Source organism: Triticum dicoccoides, chromosome 4A (assembly GCF_002162155.2).
Source record: "Triticum dicoccoides isolate Atlit2015 ecotype Zavitan chromosome 4A, WEW_v2.0, whole genome shotgun sequence".
Taxonomy (NCBI): Eukaryota; Viridiplantae; Streptophyta; class Magnoliopsida; order Poales; family Poaceae; genus Triticum; species Triticum dicoccoides.
This window is the reverse complement of record NC_041386.1, coordinates 640,992,339-641,011,622: the sequence shown is the minus strand read 5'-3', so window position 1 is coordinate 641,011,622 and position 19,284 is coordinate 640,992,339. Positions and strand designations below refer to the sequence as shown.

Below are 19,284 nucleotides of genomic sequence, written 5' to 3'. Positions count from 1 at the left end.
AGCGGCAGCCGAGAGAGAGAGAGAGAGAGAGAGAGAGAGAGAGAGAGAGAGAGAGAGAGAGAGAGAAGACCAGCACGAGCAGATCGGGACGGGAAAACCTGATGTTGGCTGCGCAGAAGAAAAAAAATAGGTGCGAAGAGCGAAGCGAGGGGATGACAAACGGAATTAATAAAAGGAGAAAAGGCAGAAAAAGGAAGAAATCATGATCGAACCCAGGTCTCCGAGTGGAAGAGTACGACTCTAGCCAGTAGGCTGCTTGTGCAAGAGTTACTTGTGGAGGGATTTTTATATGAATCATGCGCGACGCTGGAGACTGTAAGAAAAACGATTCGTTTTTGCCAATTACAGGTGGCATTGATGGGTAAATTTTGTCAAATTTAAGGGCAATTTTTATGACGTACGACCAGAAGCAATAGGCGGTTTATTAGTAGGTAAAGATAAATTGTTTCGTAAATAATACTTTAAAAAGATGTTTCGGGTTGTTGGCTGTGAATCAACTAGGCTGGCCCACCAAACATGAAGCGAGTTTTTTTTTCTTAAGACACGATGTAAAAATTCTTTCTTTCTTTTTCTTAACGCGCGATGTAATAATTCCAAAAAGAAAAAACATGCCGTGGAGTCGACCTTGGGAGCTAGCAGGGTTGACCTGATTTCTCTAGCCACTACACCAGACGACTATGACCACCATAATGAGAGGCCGAAAATATGTAATCAGAATTTTCACGAGTTTTAAAAAATGGTCCGTTATCTCTTCCTCCTGTAGACAGACAGAGATAGCAGGGCAACAAGGGAACATATGTCCAAATTTTCTGTACAAAAGAGCCAACCAGATAAAAATCTTTGCGTGTTAGTGGCGCCCAGCTTCTCCAAACGCAGTTAAAATACCACTGAATCCCGCTTGTGCTCGGCACATTAGCTAAACTAGCTGAGTACTCGCACTGAATTTGTGATGCTCATTCTTGTTCCTACTCTCAGTACTATTTTTTACAGCGTCCCAAGTTCAACATAGAAGCCAACAAGTGCGCTCCCACGTTTTGCGCTCACGACCTGCCTACCAGAAGCAAACGGACGCGGCGTTTGCGGCCTTCGTGGCGCGGGGGATGCGGCCGTAGCGGAACCCGTAGCCGGCCCGGCGGGGCCAGGAGCGGCGGCGGAGCGCGGGCGCGGCCCAGCCGAAGCAGAGGCGGATGCGCGCCCGGAGGCGTCGGAGCCCTTTGGCGGCGGCCCGACGCAGGCGTCGCACCCCTGCCCAGACGACGCGGCGCGTGCGCACGCGCGGCGAGACGTCGGCGTCGCGGGAGAAGTGGTAGCTCCGGAGGAACAGCTGCCGCCGCTCCACCTGCCGCTCCCACCGCGCCATGTATTCCACGTACGACCACGCCGTCGTCGCCGGCGCCGCTACCTGCACGGACATGGGCGCTGGCAGGTTCTTGGCTGGCCGGCTGCCTAACTATGCTCGGCTCTCTGTGGGTCTCTTGATGGAAGCAAGAAAGAGTAAGCGCGTGCGTGAGGAGGATGAGTAGTGGTGGGCAGCGGTTTGTGATCTGAGGATGATTTGTAGGGGGGGAGAGGCGGCTGGCGAGCCACGGCAGCGGGAGTAGGATGGGTTGGCGGCGCTGGCTGCTGGCAGCTTCGGGGGGAAGGGAAGGGAGATGGCAGAGGAGATGGTTGGAGTGGGAGCGAGACGGTGGGCTGATTATGCTAACCTTTGGACGTTTTGATTGCGTTTGGCGGGCTAATTATTTTTACTTTACATAGTGCTCTCTCTATTAAGAAATACTTATAAAAATGTCTAGATTGCTACTTTAATGATCTAAACGCTTTTATATTTCTTTACGGAGGGTGTACATACGCAGATATAATAATACACTTTCTGCTTGATTGGAAAATGACACTGGCATTTGCCTTCTAGTCCGTGTGGTGACTCTGCCTAAAGTGGATCATTTTCACAAAGGAATTTGTCTGAACAACAAAATCAAGTTCCAACTTACGACAAAACATTTGAGGATGGAGCGACACTTCCTCTTTGACACTACTACTGGGATTGCGGGCCCACCCGCGTTGGTGTGCCCAATCCTCCTCTTGCAACCGTTGGATCGGCAGGAAGAGGCAGGTTTTGACCTTTTCGTATTCATTACTGTTTCGCGCCCGTGCATGCTTAAAACCTGAAACCTGCGCGTGAAAGCATTGCCAAAATTGTCCACGCGTGCCAATCCGAACACGGAACGCAGATTTACATTTTAGTGCTAGAACGATCAGAGGAAACGCCACTGGTGTGAAGGCAAGCCAAGCTCTGGGTTCTCTTGTCAATCCTAGAGCGGTTCGTCAGTGCTTCCGGGCTGAGTTTTGGATTCGATTTGAAGGTTCCGGGTTGCTTTGTAACCACGGCCTAGGTGGCAGCTTTCACCGACGTCCTTCGTGCCGAAAGCCTGAAGTTAACTGGCGCGTGTTAGAATTACTGTATCAAATTAAACGCGAGCCTCATCATCATGTCATACACGCTTCTGTATGGTGCGTAGTAGATCTTGGTTAGAAGGGAGGTAAACACCATTGGCGTCAAGACGGTTAAGCTCATGTGTTCGTACAGTACTGTTGAGCGTACGGCGTCGCATGGCGTATTATCGCCTCCATCGGCACCGCCACCACTCAGCGCCAATTGCTTGCTTAATTTAGACTGGGAGTCAAACGATATACGACTCTATAGATTGAGTGTGCATGCGTGCATATCCAGGAATGAAGAATGATGATTAGCCAATGATGACGATGGCGCGGGTCAATGGGAAAGGAAGAAATCACATAGCTTTTTTTCTTTTGAGGATAGGAAGAAACTAGCTAGGCTGTCTACCAAATTGGGTCGCGTAAGGAGATGCAGCCCCCGCTAGGCTGATACCAGGACATCGCGTTGGGAGCAACCGACCCGGTGACTGATGTTTAGTACTTCCTCTGTCTTAAAATTCTTGTCTTAAATTTGTCTAGATACGGATGTATCTAATACTAAAATGTGACTTGATATATCCGTATTTAGACAAATCTTAGACAAGAATTTTGAGACGGAAGGAGTACCACTTCGGCTAACGAGGGAAGTTTCAACCAACTTATAAACCCACTCGCCGCAGCATCCTTGTCTCTTTGGGGACATCCGATAAAATTGAAACGATACAGAAAAGATTAGCATGGCACCTGCGCAAGGATGACACGCACAAATCGAGAAATGGTTCAATTTTTTTTAAGATTTCGCACGCAACTTCTTTTTCTTCTCACAGATATGAACCTAGAGTCCTTTTTTTAGGGATATGCCCCTAGAGTGTTACTTGCATGCCCTTGGTTCTTTTCGAACGCTTGCAACTAGCACCCAGGAGCATAAGACCCATGTGTGTAAGGGCATCTCCAGCCGTTCGGCCCCCCAGGGCGCCTAAATAGAGCGGCCTGGGGGTGTGCCGGCGCTAGTTCGGCCCCTGGGGCGACCTAGCTCCCAGTCACGCCCCCAAGCGCCGGCCCCAGGATGCGGGAAATTTGAACTAGGTCGTTCCCGCTCATAAAAGACGCCACAAATCCGGCGATCGGACATAGTCTGGCGTTACAAAAAACAGAGCGCCGCACGCCGCAAGTTCGCGTTTGCAACGAATCACTCGGCGGGGTCGGCTCCAGGCGTTGGCGGAGTCGGCGTGCGCGGGCTCGGCGGTGTCGGAGCTGCTTCGGTGCTGGGCTGTGTCGGCGCGGCTTCGGTACTGCTGGGCGGCGATGTAGAGGCGTCGTTCGGGCTTGGCGTCCGTGTGGCCGTGGGCGCGGGAGCTGGCGTCGTCGGCGTTGCCGTCTGCATCTGGTTCAGGATGAGGCCGCGCTCTGCCATGTACCACGTCCTGAGCTGCTCGTCGTTGCTCTGGAGCATGTCCGCCCCGCCCATCAGAAAAGCCATGTCGACGTTCCTCTTCTTCGCGGCGACGTTCGTCCGGAGCAGGTCGACGTTGGTCCGGAGCAGGTCGAGCTTGATGGCGCTGTTCGTCATCAGCGACGACCACCGCGCCTCGGTCTTCTCTTCACGTAGGACGGCCCGGGCCTGGGCGTCGGCGAGGCAATGCTCGATGGACTCCTGCACTCGCGCGGTTGCCGCGTCGGCGTTTTTTCCCTTCTTTGCCAATTTGTGGCCGTCCGACCGCCCCTCTGACGCGCCCGGAGTCGTCGCGTCCGGCTTGTATGTCTTCTTGGCCTTGTCGAGGGTACGTCGGACTTCCGCCCACTTCTCGCACTTGTCAATGCGCTTGTAGACGTGGAGGAACTTGAAGTCGACGTCGAGGTTGTCGCGCCGATACATGGTGAACATGCGCCGCAACTGCGCGGAGGAACAAACAGTTGGCGGGCGGCAGGCGTAGACGACGAAGAGATGCGGGCGAACGGCGTGCGTACCTGATCCTCAACGCTGGCGCCGCTCTCCGGGCGAGCCGCGACCTCCTCGACGATTCCATGCCATTTGTTGCACGCCCCCTGGATACGCCCCCAATGGTTCGCCATCGCCTTGGAGCCGCGCTGCATGTAGACGCCTTTGAAGTAGGGGTCGACGAGCTTCCGCTCATCGAACTCGGCCTTGATGCGGTCCCAGTACGTCTCGAAGCTTTGGTTCGTGCCGGTGGTCGGGTCGAGGCAGACGACTTTCCATGCTTCGGCGAGGCATTCCTCCTCCTTGGACGTCCACTTGATGCGCGGTTCGCCTGGCCTAGCCGCCGGCTTCTTCTTCTGGCGCCCCTTCGTCGGATCAGGAGCCGGCTCCTCCTCGTCCTCCTCCTCCTCCTTGGGTTCCTGCGCTTCGTGCGCGTCCTCGCCGTAGACGTAGCCGAGCTCGGCCTCCATGTCGCCGCTGAGATCCACTACCTCGTCCTGGGTGGCGAACCCGGGAGACGCGGCGGCCGCGGTCGATCCTGTCGCGATGATGTTGTCCATGTCGGCTCCTGTGTCGTCGGTGTCGCCGAGGTGCGAGAAGGGCAGCGGTCCACGGTGAAGATGGGGCGTCGGTGTGGACGCGTAGGCGGGCGGCGAGTAGTTGTATGGAGGGTACTGCACGCCGACGAAGGCGGGCGAGGATGTGCGCGTCGCGGGGTGGCCATGGGGGAAGGTCACGTTTGGGTTGAACCCACCGTGCGCGTCGTCGTCGGCGTAGCCGGGCGACGACGATCCCCATGGAGATCCGACGCCTTGCTGTCCACAGGGCGCGTACTGGGCGTGGCTGACGACGGGTGGATTCAACATCCCCGCGTGGTCGGCCGGTGAGGAGGACGCCGCCGCGCGCGCCGCGTTGTCGCGGGCCTTCTCGGCGATGGCCCTGTTCCGCCGGCCGGCGGTGACTGCGTCGCGTCGCTGAACTTCCACCCTCCACTCGGCGTTCGACATGCCCGGTGGCTTCAATGGCGGCGCCCTCGGCTTCCTCTGCTTCGGCTGGGCCACGGTGCCAGTCGTGGTTGCCGCCGCGCGCGGCATGGCGTACTCCTTCGGCGGCATGGCGGCGACTGGAAGGCGAGCGGGAGAGGGTTTGGTGGGAGAAAGGGAGGGAATGGCGGGAGGAAGGCGAGCGGGCGGGAGGGATGCGAGGAAAAAGCCCTCGGGTCGCCGCCAGGCGGACCCACGCGCCTTTTTTGCTTGTGCCGGCTCTCCAAGCACCCCCAGGGCAACGGATTCGGTCTGGGTCCACCGGCACCAGTTTTGACCCGAGCCAGCGAAAAACGGGATTCTAGGGGCGTGACCGGGCCGTTTTTTTGGCCCCGGCGCGGCAAAAACGTTTGAGGAAGGCCTGTTGGAGGCGCGGCTGGAGATGCTCTAAGTTGCAGTAGAACTTCCCCAAAAATTTGATTCCACTTGTCTTGCAAGCAAAGTCAACCCCTCTAGAATTAACAAATCTCTTTCCTTCTGGAATGAGCGCTGCTAAACATACGACGGTGCTCAGCCGATTCTGGCATGATCCTACTAATCTAACCATGTATTCATGGGACAAAATGAAGTAGAACCGCTGGATGAAGCATCATCCATCGATCGGCCAGTTAAGTATCGTCTGCATAGTACTTTCGTTCTGGAATTTGGCGTGTGACCGTGCACAACTACCATTACCAGTTAGCTTTCTTCGCACTCTCTCTGCTTAGTCTCCACCGATGTAACACGTACCACACACGTGTCCACGTCGACGGCTGGAATATTTCGTGTCGACGTCAATTGCAGTTAATACGGCTGAAACAGTATGGGTATTTTTATTGTCACTGTCAAGCAACGCTGAGGTGTCTGGATCCGTAGTTTATTTCCACTCGCCTAGACACGTCACGCTTGATGCATTGCATGGACAGCATCGCGCTCCTGATTCCATCAGGACAGATCAGTACGTGCAGCAGTAACGTAACCCCGCCCACGTCTACGCCAGACGTCGACCGCAGTAAAACAAATGCTGATGATCATGCATTCAGTAGTAAGTGATAATCTGAAGGATGACCAACGTTATCGTTCAAGTAAAAAAAAATATAGATGCTTGGGTGCCGGAGCAAGTGATAATCTCATTCCTATCATCGGTGATTTTTACAACGTCCCAATGTCGGACATACTAGTAGTAGAAGATAACATGTGCGCGTTGGAATTTTTCCCCCCTATTCTAGCTCCACGCGACCTGGCTACCAAAAGCAGACGGACGCCGCGTTGGGGGCCTTCGTGGCCCGGGGGATGCGGCCGTAGCGGAACCCGTGGCCGGCCCGGCGTGGGGAGGAGCGCCGGCGGAGCGCAGGCGCGGCCCAGCCGAAGCAGAGGCGGATGCGCGCCCGGAGGCGTCGGAGCCCCTTGGCGGCGGCCCGGCGCAGGCGTCGCGCCCCGGCCCAGACGACGCGGCGCGCGCGCCCGCGCGGCGTGACCTCGGCGTCGCGGGAGAAGTGGTAGCTCCGGAGGAACAGCTGCCGCCGCTCCACCTGGCGCTCCCACCGCGCCATGTACTCCACGTACGACCACGCCGTCGTCGCCATCGTATTTCCCCCCGTCGTCCCCAGCGCCGCTACCTGTGAGGACATGGGCGCTGACAGGCGGGTTCTTGGCTGGCCGGCTGGCTAACTCTGCTCCGCTCTCTGTGCTGTGGGTCTCTTGATGGAAGCAAGAAAGATTAAGCGCGTGCGTGAGGAGGATGAGTAGTGGCGGCAGCGGATTGTGATCTGAGGAGGGATGCGGCGAAGCGGAGAGTTTATAGGGGAGGAGCGGCGGCGGCTGGAGCAAGGAGGAGGGGTTGGCGGCGCTGGCTGCAGGCAGCTTCGGGGGCAAGGGAAGGGAAGGGAGATGACAGGGAAGATGGTTGGATTTATGCTGACCCGACGTTTTGCTTGCATTTGGCGGCCTAATTTAACTCCACTTTACAATGCATGGATATAATCAGACACTTTGTGCTTGATTGGAAAATGACACTGCCATTTGTAGCTTCCGCCTAGTCTCCACCACACGGCTGTAGTATCAATATTTGTCTCTCGCGCACGATCAGAACTATCACATCTGCGCGTGTGGTGTGTAGTACAAGGAGCGCAAGGTGTTTTAGCTACAGGTGATTCTCTCACCAATGCCTTCCTGCCGTATGTAAAGGTGCAGGACCATATGCATGTGTATATCAAAGTATTTCTTGCATTTTTGTTTTATGTCAAATCAATGTCAGACAGATGGGACCCATGTCAGGTGAGAGAGAAAGACTATCCTGGAGTTTCATGCGGTGCCGGGTACAAATCCTTTCCTTTTATTTTCTCTTTAGTATTTTCAATCATTTCTATCTTTTAAACCATACTGTGTTTTTGAAATATTTTATATATTTGAATTCCCGAAGCCAAGAGCTTTAGAATAAGACCAATTTTGGATGCATTTCAAACATGTTTTAATTTCAACATTTCAAATGACTGAAATCAGGTTTCTGGAACAAAGCGAAATATGTTTTTTAAAATAATTGAAATTAGTTTTTTTTCATTGAGTGAAATCAATTTTGAAATATGTTTTCTCAACAGAGTGAAGTATGTTTTCTCAACCGTGTGAAATTGTTTTCTTTAGATGAGTGAAATTTGTTTTCCATATACATGACACATGTTTCGGTGTATAAATACGTTAAATATAGTGAAATGTGATTTCTAAAATGAGTGAAATCTAACTTTTGTAAACGGGTGTAATGTGTTTTCCGAATCTAGTGAAATGTGAAACTGACTGAAAGGTTTTCTGAAACTAATAAAATAGGTTTTTTGAAATAGTTGAAATTAGTTTTTTTTTCATTGAGTGAAATCAATTTTGAAATGTGTTTTCTCAACTGAGTGAAGTATGTTTTCTCAGCCGTGTGAAATTAGTTATCAACATTTTAAAATGTCACATGGAAAATAAAGTGCATGCATTTAGTGTCTGCATGCAGCCTTGGTGCACCTGTTTGCTCTCACCCTGACATTTGACAAAATGTGCTGCTGTGGCCCCCGTCCAGTGGAAGTATATCTGTTTGTATAAGATTTTGTATTTCTATAAAAGACAAAAATAAAGCATGATGGGGTCTCCAGCCAGATCAATCTCAAAGCAACGTTTAACGGTGAATGCTCCACCGGTAAGAAAACTTCTTCATACAAGGAAGTCACTGCATACATGTTCAAGAAATTAGATAGTCAGATGACTCTGCATAAACTCGATCATTTTCACCAATGAGTTGGTCTAGAACAAAATCAGGTTCTAATTAAGCAGAAAAACATTTGAGGAGGGATCGACACTTCCACTTTGGCATTAATTAACTACTCAGCTTGTAAGTTGTAACCGTTTGCTCAGCAGGCAGGCATGATTTGACTTTTCTGTTTGCCCCTGTGCATGTTTAAGGCCTGAAAGTAGCGCGCGAATGCGAGTCTGAAATGTGTAATGCGTGCGTGCTGAAATAGTCCGAACATGGAGCAGAGATTTAGTTTTGAATAGTGGTAGAACGAACAGAGGAAGCGCCATTGACGTCAAGACAAGCGCCGGCCTGCTCCTCAGATTCAGAAAAACTAAAGCTGTACGGCGATGGTCAATGGCAGTCCTTCTGTCTAGCCGGTACAGGCCAGTGGACGGACGAGCGGTGCCCGTTGACGTTTGACCTTGTCACTCGTTTTTTTTCTAAAGGAGGATGACCCTCGACGCATTAGAGTGATGCATGCAACCATATTGTATTTAATAAAAATGCACAACGTAGACTGAGGTCCAAATCTAGCTCACACACGGAGCTTAACAAAAAGGAAAATAAAAGGTGTCACAGCCGGCAAAAATAGTAACAGGCTACGATATCTATACACTAGCCTATTATTAGCTCGTCATTCAAATCAGTTGAAGATAATCCGTGCTGTCACCTTTCAACGGTTGCATCCAGTAGCCAAAAGTTCCCTGAAGTCCGCATGAGTGAGTAACAACCTACGGATCCAAGTAGTGGCTCTGTAGATAACCTGCAAAAAGTTAATAAAGTTTTTCCGCTTAAAAAGCATGTCGTTTCTGTTGTTTCATATAGCCTAAAGTAGTGCACATATCCCTATCCGAATATGTCTTGGTATATTTGGTTTCACTCCATTTAGTCACGTCCCAAATAACGTGTTAATGCAAGTTGGAGGATTAACGTTGAAGGCTATATGTATCATGCGTCATAATAGTTTTGCCAACAGGCAATTGAAGAAAGAGGTGTTGTATAGTTTTATCCTGATCACAAAAACAACACCCAAAACCACCTACCCACACCTTTGCTGTTGGAGTATAATGTCCGGCCCTCTCCCGTGGTTCGGAATTTTGAATGAGTTGGTCGGTGCATGATTTCAATATGGTATCAGAGCCAAGAGGTCTTGAGTTCAAGACCCTGCCAACGCAGTATTAAATAAAACGATTATGCGGCCTATATCAATCCCATGTCCAAGGACTAAAATAGTCTAGACGTGAGGGGAGTGTTGAAATATATTGCCCGTCTTCCTCCATCAGTCTGGACTGATGGATGAACTGGTTAGGTGCATAAACTTACAACCAAGAGGTCCAGGGTTCAAAACCTAGTAAACACAATAAATAATTGCGGCCTGCCCCCGCTTCCGCTGCCCACGTCGGTGAGTGTTGGCGTATAATGTGTTGCCTACTCTCTTCCATCACATCGGTTTTTTGGTTGCATTGGCTAGAGCATGCACTTCTACATTCGCTTTACCAAATTATCTTTCGTCAAGATCACTCCCTTATGGGCAAACCGCATAAAGATTTTAATTCTTACCGGAACTTTAATCTTACATATATGAAGGGATCTCGGAATTGGCCCAGGGTCAATTAGATCCAAATACATGGATTTCACTGAGAAGCTATCGTTCGTAGATAATTTTCAATGAATGGTGTCTGACTGGTCAGCGAGTTGAACCTCCATCAACCTGCGTACCAAGTGTAGCATTGAGTTCCAACGTAACCCCACAAGAGACCTCCTGAATTCAATATTAAGAGAAACAGTTGTAATACTGTGGCAACAGTCTTCCTTACGTTGTATAATATATATTTTTTGAAATGGAGGCAAAAGAATTGCCTCATCGATTAATTAAGAAGAAGAGAATTGTCCGGTTAATGTACGGGAAACCGGGCTAAAACCGATACAATCAGACCATAATTGGGTTACTCACCAATCATGACCTCACGAGCACACGTGCAACCCGCCAAACCCTCCTAACACACAATAACTCCTCATGCTTGTACACCACAATTTTGAACCCGACAAGAACATCCCAACAAAAGATAGTGAACCACGCCGAAACCACAATGACAACCCGAACCGTGAGGATGAGCCGAGGGACCGGGAATCATCCATTAAGCAGCTGCGGGCGTCTTACCTATGGCGCCACTCTTTTTGCCTTTGCACCTTAGTGACTTCTCCTTCACTATACCAGTCCGAGGGCAATCACTCACCTTGTATTTGCCCTTGAATGTCGTTCCCGTCAGGAGGCAAGCAATCGCCCTTCCAGTTTCAGGGCTAATAGCCTCCACGCTAGCGAGCAAGTCACAAAGCACTTTTACAAAGAGAGCATTGGAATTATCCGTCGGCGACGGTGGAATGGGTGCAGAAGCCACATGTGAGCGCGCAGACGAGTTCACCTCACTCGACTCACATGTCAAGGTTGAATCATGTCCCTCACACGTGGTTGTCTGCGTGTCCACCATCATATGCTCCATTGATAGAGGCGAATCAGAGCTCGCACATAACACTTGAAGCTCGGGCATCACCTGCAACACCGGAGGCACAACCACAGGAATGGTCCCGCCCTCAGCGGTAGACATCACAGTGGGCAAGGCAGACGGCGATGATGAGTTGTCCATAGCTCTAGGAGAAACAACCATAGAGCTCCTCAACCCTGTTCTCCACTGAGCCACCAACATCAACCTCACTAGAAGGATGTGACGTAGGAGCGGATTGCAACACAACCGGCACAAGAGAGAGCTTTCCCAGAGCAGCCTCCGCTCGCTCCAGAAAGCTCCCAACGCGCACCAGGAGTTTAGCCTGGGCTGCTAGAGTGGACTGGAGCAGTACTTCAGATTGGGTTGCCGACTCAGCGTGAGCGGAAACGACCGATGCCCAGGACCTTCGGTGAAGCACCTTGGAGGGGAGCTAGGATACCATCGGACCATCACAAGGAGTTGGAGCTCGGTAATGCTCGGTGTCGAGGCGAGACCGTGGTGGCATGGCAAGGCATGCAAGTGAGCTGAATGGACGCCAAGCATTGCGACAACCACACGCCCAGTGGCCTTTCTCCAAGCAGCGGGAGCACCTCAAGGGATCTCTGCAATCAGCCGCTCGATGACCAGGAGCAAGACATCTGCAACACCTACCAAAGAGCCAAGCCGGAATGGGACGAGGGGGCAATGCCGGAGCTGGCGACTCCAGACAGCGTCGACCACGCCGAGGCAGCACATCTTGCCATCCTCCACTCGCCTCTCTCTCGTGCATCACACACCGATCAGTACGCTAAGCTGCCGGGACAGAGCTTTTGGCAGCCGGTGGCGTCAATGGGGCCAACTCCTCCTCTTCCACATCGTCAACATCCTCGTCACCAAGGGAAGCCCAAGACACATGCCGCCCCATGTCTAAGTCAGCCGGGGACGCGTTGACGGGTGCTGTCGGGGACGAGTCGATGATGAGCGCTGCTGGAGACGACAGTGGCAGGACGGAGGCCGCACCGGCTGTAGCGGGAGTGGAGGGCTCTGTCGAAGCCGAAGATGTCGTCGCCTCCTCCCCGAGGAGCGTACGGGCCACCCTTCGCCCTTGGACGGCTGGTTCGGCGCGGCGGGAGGCGAGGGCGACCGCGGCGAGAGTCGACGCGGGAGCTGGAGCGGGAGGCGGCGGACAGCCGACGCTCAGCACGACAGGAGTGGCCGCCGCCATCGCGACTGACGCGGATGCGGGCCGAGGTCGTGGGTCGGGGCGGCGAGAGGCGAGGGCGGTCGCGGGAACTGGAGCAGCAGGCGGCGAGGAGCCGGCGCTCGGCACGGCCGGAGTGGCCGCCGCGGCCGACGCAGGCGCAGGTCGAGGTCGTGGATGAGCACCCATGACGTCACCCCGCGGGAAGAAGCACGTAGGCTGCAAGAGGGTGTCGAGAGGATGCCAGATCTGGATCGGGCACTTGCACGGGAGGCCGGAGAAGGGAGATCAGGGCGGCGGCGCCGCCGGCGCAGGCGGGCTCGCGAGAGCCATGCCCGCTCACGGATTAGGTTTGGATGTTAATTGTGTTTGTATAATATTATATAATGTAGGATATTGTAAGACTAGAGACATCTCCTTAACTATACATTCTTCCAGAATCTAGTCGTGTTACCGTTACCTTTGTCACTCGTAGAGATTTCCGTTAGTTCTCGCCTGGTTTTGTTTCCATTTCTTAAAGGCTCCCGTTGGTCATGTAACCAGGGAGTGGCAGCTTTGACTAACGTCCTGCATGCCGAAAGCATGTAATTAGCGTCTGCTCAAATGGAAATATGAACGCTAGATCGTTGCTTGGTCTTCCACATGCATCCGTACCACTGCATACATGGAGAGTAGTTGATGTTGGTTAGAAGGAGGGAAAACGCCATTGGCATGAAGACAAACAAGCCGGTGTGTTTGTCCGTTCCACCACAACAACGAACGAACTCTATACTTTTGTTCTGGATCAGGCCCGGTGGGGTGGGGTACGTTGGGAACGTTCCACCACACACGCGGCACGGCGGCGATGGACGACAGTCGACAGACAGACACATGAGCGGAGGAGCGCCGAGCCGGCCGACGGACCTTATCCGTGGCATGCATGCATGCAGGGACGGGCGGGCAAAATCCGGGGCCGAAACAAAAAATTGGGTCCTATCTCACTGAAAAAAATGAATTAACAAGTAAAAAAATTGTGAGGAAAATTAACGAGTGATTATAATGGAAAGTATATATATCTCACAGAAATTTTTTATAATGTAAATAATATAATGTCAATGTTTTGCAATTAGATGAATCGTCTAAGTCACCTAGTTTTGGGTTCTGTCCGGTTGAACCGCTACGCTGTGATCTTTAATTAAGGAGGTAAGAACCAATCTCTACCGCAGTAATGATCTCCGCCAAAAGTTAAATTAAAAATTAGAATTTAGGAGTAGGAAATGGAGAATTCGCTAAGCACCTGGAGGAGGCTGGAGTCGGTCAGTCGGTCACGAATCGATACGATGAGACGACGAGTCTGAAAATTAGGAGAGGAAGCCATGAAGCCAACGACAGCGGCCTGAATCCGATCGCTTTGATGAAGCAAAGACGACGACCGACGAGACGATCTCATCTCTTTTTTTCGTCTACTGACTCCTGTAGCGGCACCGACGGGACTGTCGTTGGCCTGTTAGTTTCCAGATCGAGGCGATCCCGATTGACTGGTATAGTGATCCCTTTTTTGACCCATGATTCCGTTTCCATCGCTAGAGAGCAGTTTTCTTTTTTTCTTTGGAAAAGATCGATCGACGAGCCGACGAGCTCCAGCGCTCGATGGCCTCGACTCAGGCCCAGCTCCAGCGCCTAGCAGCCTAGTGCTGCAGCTGCTACTATTTTTTTTCCAGAAACACTAGGCCTATATAAAAAAATTGAGGCCCCTCGAAATTATGAGCCCTGTGCGGGCCGCACATTTGGCACCACTATGGGCCCGGCCCTGCATGCATGCATGCATGTCACGTCCATACGTGCTGCTCGGTATCCCGGCCGCTCCCTCTCGGCTCTCGCTCGTAAGCCGTACTCCCTCCGTCCGAAAATATTTGTCATCAAAACGAATTAAAAAAGATGTATCTAGATATATTTTAGTTCTAGACACATCTTTATTTATTTATTTTGATGATAAATATTTTCAGGGGCGGCGCCAGGAACTGAAGGCTTGGTATTCATTCAAATTTTTTTTGCTCTAAATGTAGTATATGAACCAAACAACACAATAGTAGCAATATATGAACAAAAGAACACCAGCATAACGGCAATAGCAATATTTCAATGTATCAAACCTTAACGACATGAATACATAAATACCTTTTGATTGATAAAGTGATAATATCCTTCTTACAGTATAACTCTGCGGTCGCCTTTTTGGAACAGATTGATGACATCTTCATCCTTCACTTGATTAAAAAATTCTCTCTCAACGAATGTAACCAAACAATTGTTCAAATAATCATCACCCATTTTGTTCCTTAGCTTATTCTTCACATAGTTCATTGAAGAGAATACCCTTTCAACACTAGCAGTAGCTACTGGCAGAATCAATACCAACTTAAGAAGCTTGTAAACAATATGATATTGTTCATGCTTGTTTGTCTCAACAAGCATAACTGAAAGCTGACACGGATTTTTCAGGTTTTGAAACTTTTCATCTCTACGCACATTAGTAACATACATGTTTAGTTGCCATGGAAGTCTTGCCAGTTCATCCCTTGTAAAATCAGAAGCATAAAACTTTGTAGCAAGCCTAACTAACTTCTCTTGGTCATAAGCAACAAATAGATGAAGTGGACAAAATGCTGCCATGCAAGAAAGTAGCTCCGTGTTTACCTCATCAAATCTGCCATTCAGCTCACTGATTTGCCTATCAATGACGCCCACAAACATATCAACCTTGAAGCGGTGGTAATTGGTCGGACCATTACATAAACCCCTTCTAGGCCGACCAACGGGAAAGTAAGGACCCTCCATATCAACAACTTTGATCTTATGCTTTGTACAAAAAGATGTGACCTTTGTGAGAAAATCATCCCATCCAGCATCGGTCCTCAAAGCCTCCAAGTAATACTTTGTGTCAGCAACAAGCTCAATAGCATGAACAATATCTTCGTCTTGCTTTTGCAAAGCTCTACACAACTCATCTGTGTATCTAAATATTTCTTGCATCAAGTGTGCCATGAAAACAAACTCAAATGATCGAAATATTGTCTCTATGGATAGAGCCGCTTGTGCCTCCGCACCATGGTACTCGTCTCCAATCTTGTGAAGGACTCGTCGTAATGCACCATACATAGAGATGACATGGTTCATAGTTTTGAAGTGAGAGCCCCAACGTGTATCACATGGCCTTCCCAAACCCATTTCCTGATTTAGCCCACTCCCTGTTTCTACTTCTTCCAATTCCAATGCATCAATGAGTTCTTCAGCCTAAGCTATCCGAAGCATTCTCATCTTTTTACAAGACATGCCAAGAGCATTTAACAAGTGTGCAAGCTGCTGAAAGAACCAAGTACAATGAACATAGTAGGCAGAAGGGGACTCATCCATAATCAGTTTTTTCAGGCCACTAACATTACCTCTCATGTTACTAGCTCCATCATATCCTTGCTCACGAACCATCGCAAAGGTCAAATTGTGGTCCGTAAGCATTTTTTGAATTGCAGCTTTTAGTGTCAAAGAGGTAGTATCTTCAACATGAGCAAGACCAAGAAATCTTACAACTGCCCTTCCTTTCTTATCAACAAAACGCAAGCAAACAGCCAATTGTTCATTCTGATACACATCACTAGACTCATCTGCAAGTATTGCAAAATGACCACCATCAAGTTCTTCAATGACTAGTTTAGTAGTCTCTTGTGCACAACATTTTATCACCTCATGCTGTATATCATGGTGAGTCATCTTGCAGTTCTGTGGAGCATTCTTGAGAACAACCCTATCAACCTCTTCAAAATTTCCTGCTAGCCAATTTAGAAGCTCAAGGAAATTTCCTTTATTTAGCGAGTCTTCACTTTCATCATGTCCTCTAAATGCCAAGCCTTGGCGCAACAAAAATCTCACACACTTGAGTGTCCATGTCAAACGTTGTTTATACAAAGCCTTGTATTGTGAGGTGTTTGAAGCAATAGACTCCCGAATTGATGTTTGTGGTGTAGTGAACATATCATACTTCTCTTGAGCTTCAGCGTGAGCACTACTTACATCACCAACATGCCTTGTCAATCTTGCTTTCATGTTCCAGTTTCTAAACCCACCCTTAACAAATGAATCTCCACCGGGGCTTTTTGTTTTATCCTTGAACAAATAGCAAACAAAGCAGAAAGCGGCCTCTTTGTCCACACTATACTCAAGCCACTTGTGATCCTTAAACCAAGAAGGACAAAAGTGACGGAGATGTCCACTAAAATCCGTGATCTCAAATTTGTGACCCTTTGGTTGACAAGCTCCCAAGTCAATGTATCTCCTTCTAACTACATCCCGGTCATTGACATGATATGAAGATATGGGAATTCGCTTGCCAGGGTCATGTTCCAGAGCCGCCAAATCTGCTTCGAAATGGGGACTTGGTTCATCATCTCCATCAACCGCTTCATCATCTTCTACAATTGGGGACGGGGAGCCTCTCTCCCTCTCCGGTTGCGGAGCTTCGTCATGTGTATGCACTAGTGCTAGCTGTAGGTTGCTCTCAACCTCAACGGAAAGAGCAGTTGGCGTGGATGTAGAACTTATTTTCCTTGCCTTTGAAGATTTGTCCCACAATTCAAACAAGCTAACATCCTTCTTCTTCATCTAAACCACAATCACATAAACAAACTAGAAATCAGTGACAGTGGCATTGTGGCATCAAATCCATCACATAAACATCCTTCTTCTTCAAACTTCAATGTCCATTTAGTTCAATTTCAGTTTACAAACAAATCTTCAGATTTCTTACTAAAAACACAGGGCAAAAAAAAAATACCTTGAAGGTTGGAGGCTTGGAGTTGGAGCTGGAGGAGACGGCCAGCAGGGGGCACTGGAGGCCGGAGGCCGGATCTCAGAGGCGGACTGGCGCCTTGCGGAGGAGAAGGCCGGACGGCGGACGCGGGACCGGGACGCCCCGACCGGAGCAGTGGACCGGCGGCGGAGCAGATGCAGTTCACGGAGGGGAGGGGCGGAGCCAGAGGCCGAGGCCCGAGGGGAAGGAAGAAGAGGGCCGGCCGGACCTGGAATCGCCGCCGCCCGCGCGCCCCTAGGTTTGGGAATCAAGATGAGGGAGACTGGGAAGTGGGAACTGGTGGGAGACAGAGAGGGACGAGAGTCGAGAGGTGCTCGCCCGCGCGACCTAGCAGACACCGCTCGGTCGTCTGTCTGGTTCGTTGCGTGGCTCACTTTGTCCTCTGTTTTGGACTGGGCCAATATAACATGTATATTAAATTTTTTTTGGGCCTAAATCTTGGGTATTCCAGGGAATACCCAGGAAGACCCCAGCGCCGCCGATGAATATTTTCGAACGGAGGGAGTAAGCAGCAAGTGATGGATCTCCCCTGATAGGATAAGATGAACTGTACTACGTGCTCTGTGCCCGTGCGAGCAGAACAGTGCATGCTGCCGGCAATTGACGGCGTCGTCACCTCGATCGGCTAGTTTAACGAGCGGGTGACACTGCTTGCTGTATTTTGTTGGATGGGTCGCTTGTGCATACGGCGTTGCATGGCGTGTTATCACCTCCATCGACCATCGGCAGCAGAGCACGCAGCTGGGTCAAACCCCCGGCTTGATCTTCACGCCGGCTGGCTGCTCTGCTCCGCTCCGCCCTATATACTCCCCCGTACGTTATGTACTGTGGCGCACTGCCCCCGCCGTTCGAGTATAATCCAAGTTGAGTACGTATACCTTTCCTGCAATTGAATCCATATCCATAAACACTAGCAAATCTGCAGCAACAACAACAGTGAACAGAATGGCCAGTGGTGTCAAATCTGAGTGATCGCAAGTCAATACTCCCTCTGTTTTAAGTCTTTCTAGAGATTTTAACGAGTGACTATATACGAAACAAAATGAATAAATCTACACTCTAAAATATGTCTACATACATTCGTATGTTATAGTCCATCTAAAATGTCTAAAAAAACTTATATTTAGGAACGAAGGGAGTACATGCTGCTGCATGCGGGCCATTTGGCCGGAGGGACTCATGCATGCATGATTATAACATGTCTGTCTCTCGAATACTCCCTCTGTAAACTAATATAAGAGTGTTTAGATCACTAAAGTAGTGATCTAAACGTCCTTGTATTAGTTTACGGAGGGAGTAATTGTTAATTTTTCTTGCCATCAGGGCTCTGTTGAAAACTCGCACGCCACTTGCAGAATGCCCAGAGTAGATTAACCAACCTTCTGTCAGAATGGGGAAAGAAAGAACTCAACTGCGCACCAAGTGTAAAACAACGTCAGACCCGATGCACTCCTTGCTTGGACAGGCGGCAATGTATGGATTCCAATGCCTTTCTATGAAGCAACCTGTTTGCAAGATTGACCACGAAATAAAGGCAGGTTTTTATTTTATTTTCTACCGGAGCGTCGTTGGGTAGGAATCACCGTGGCAGGACCGTCTGAGCGCTGATACTAGTTGCAAAGATACGTTGCAATATCACAGTGCATACTTAATTAACCACACTCTTGGATTACATATTGTCCACGCGTACAGTTAAGAAGATGTGCATGTGTGCGTAACGTAACGTGCAGTAGAACCTTCCCAAAAATTTGACTCCACATGTCTTGCAAGCAAACTAGCAAAGTCAACCCCTCTGAAATTAACAACACTAGTAGAAAACAAGGCTTTGGTCCAGGCTGGGTCAGGCCATTAGTCCCGGTTCAGTCCAGAACCGGGACCAATGCCCCCATTGGTCCCGGTTCGTGAGCCCAGGGGGCCGGCCGGGCCACGTGGGCCATTGGTCCCGATTCATCTGGACCTTTTGGTCCCGATTGGTGGGATGAACCGGGACCAATGGGCCTCGCTCCTGGCCCACAACCATTGGTCTCATTGGTCCCGGTTCGTGCCTCAAACCGGGACTAAAGATTAGACCTTTAGTCCCGGTTTGAGGCAC

General features: G+C 50.1%; 3 protein-coding genes and 1 non-coding gene across 4 annotated transcripts; 1 reads left to right on the top strand and 3 right to left on the bottom strand.

Moving 5' to 3' along the window:
- Positions 1-838: 838 nt before the first annotated feature.
- LOC119289519 lies at positions 839-1,586 on the bottom strand. Its single transcript, XM_037568823.1, has one exon. The coding sequence runs from the start codon at positions 1,412-1,414 to the stop codon at positions 1,052-1,054; it is 363 nt and encodes a 120-aa protein (XP_037424720.1). The 5' UTR covers positions 1,415-1,586; the 3' UTR covers positions 839-1,051.
- Positions 1,587-3,123: 1,537 nt separating this feature from the next.
- Positions 3,124-3,226, top strand: LOC119290186. Its single transcript, XR_005141790.1, has one exon. It is a non-coding gene; the product is annotated as a U6 spliceosomal RNA (small nuclear RNA).
- A 3,281-nt stretch (positions 3,227-6,507) lies between these two features.
- LOC119289518 lies at positions 6,508-7,273 on the bottom strand. Its single transcript, XM_037568822.1, has one exon. It carries the CDS (start codon positions 7,026-7,028, stop codon positions 6,642-6,644), a length of 387 nt encoding a protein of 128 aa, XP_037424719.1. The 5' UTR covers positions 7,029-7,273; the 3' UTR covers positions 6,508-6,641.
- A 2,072-nt stretch (positions 7,274-9,345) lies between these two features.
- LOC119289516 (zinc finger MYM-type protein 1-like) lies at positions 9,346-17,276 on the bottom strand. The gene is made up of 3 exons (XM_037568820.1): positions 17,157-17,276; positions 14,507-16,984; positions 9,346-9,428 (listed from the first exon to the last, which is right to left on the bottom strand). The coding sequence occupies exon 2, from the start codon at positions 16,982-16,984 to the stop codon at positions 15,623-15,625; it is 1,362 nt and encodes a 453-aa protein (XP_037424717.1). The 5' UTR covers positions 17,157-17,276; the 3' UTR covers positions 9,346-9,428; positions 14,507-15,622.
- Between the last annotated feature and the right edge of the window lie 2,008 nt (positions 17,277-19,284).

Bases quoted from the DNA above. Each gene is read 5' to 3' on its own strand.
- LOC119289516 (XM_037568820.1), bottom strand. From the start codon at position 16,984: ATGAAGAAGAAGGATGTTAGCTTGTTTGAATTGTGGGACAAATCTTCA.
- LOC119289519 (XM_037568823.1), bottom strand. From the start codon at position 1,414: ATGTCCGTGCAGGTAGCGGCGCCGGCGACGACGGCGTGGTCGTACGTG.
- LOC119289518 (XM_037568822.1), bottom strand. From the start codon at position 7,028: ATGTCCTCACAGGTAGCGGCGCTGGGGACGACGGGGGGAAATACGATG.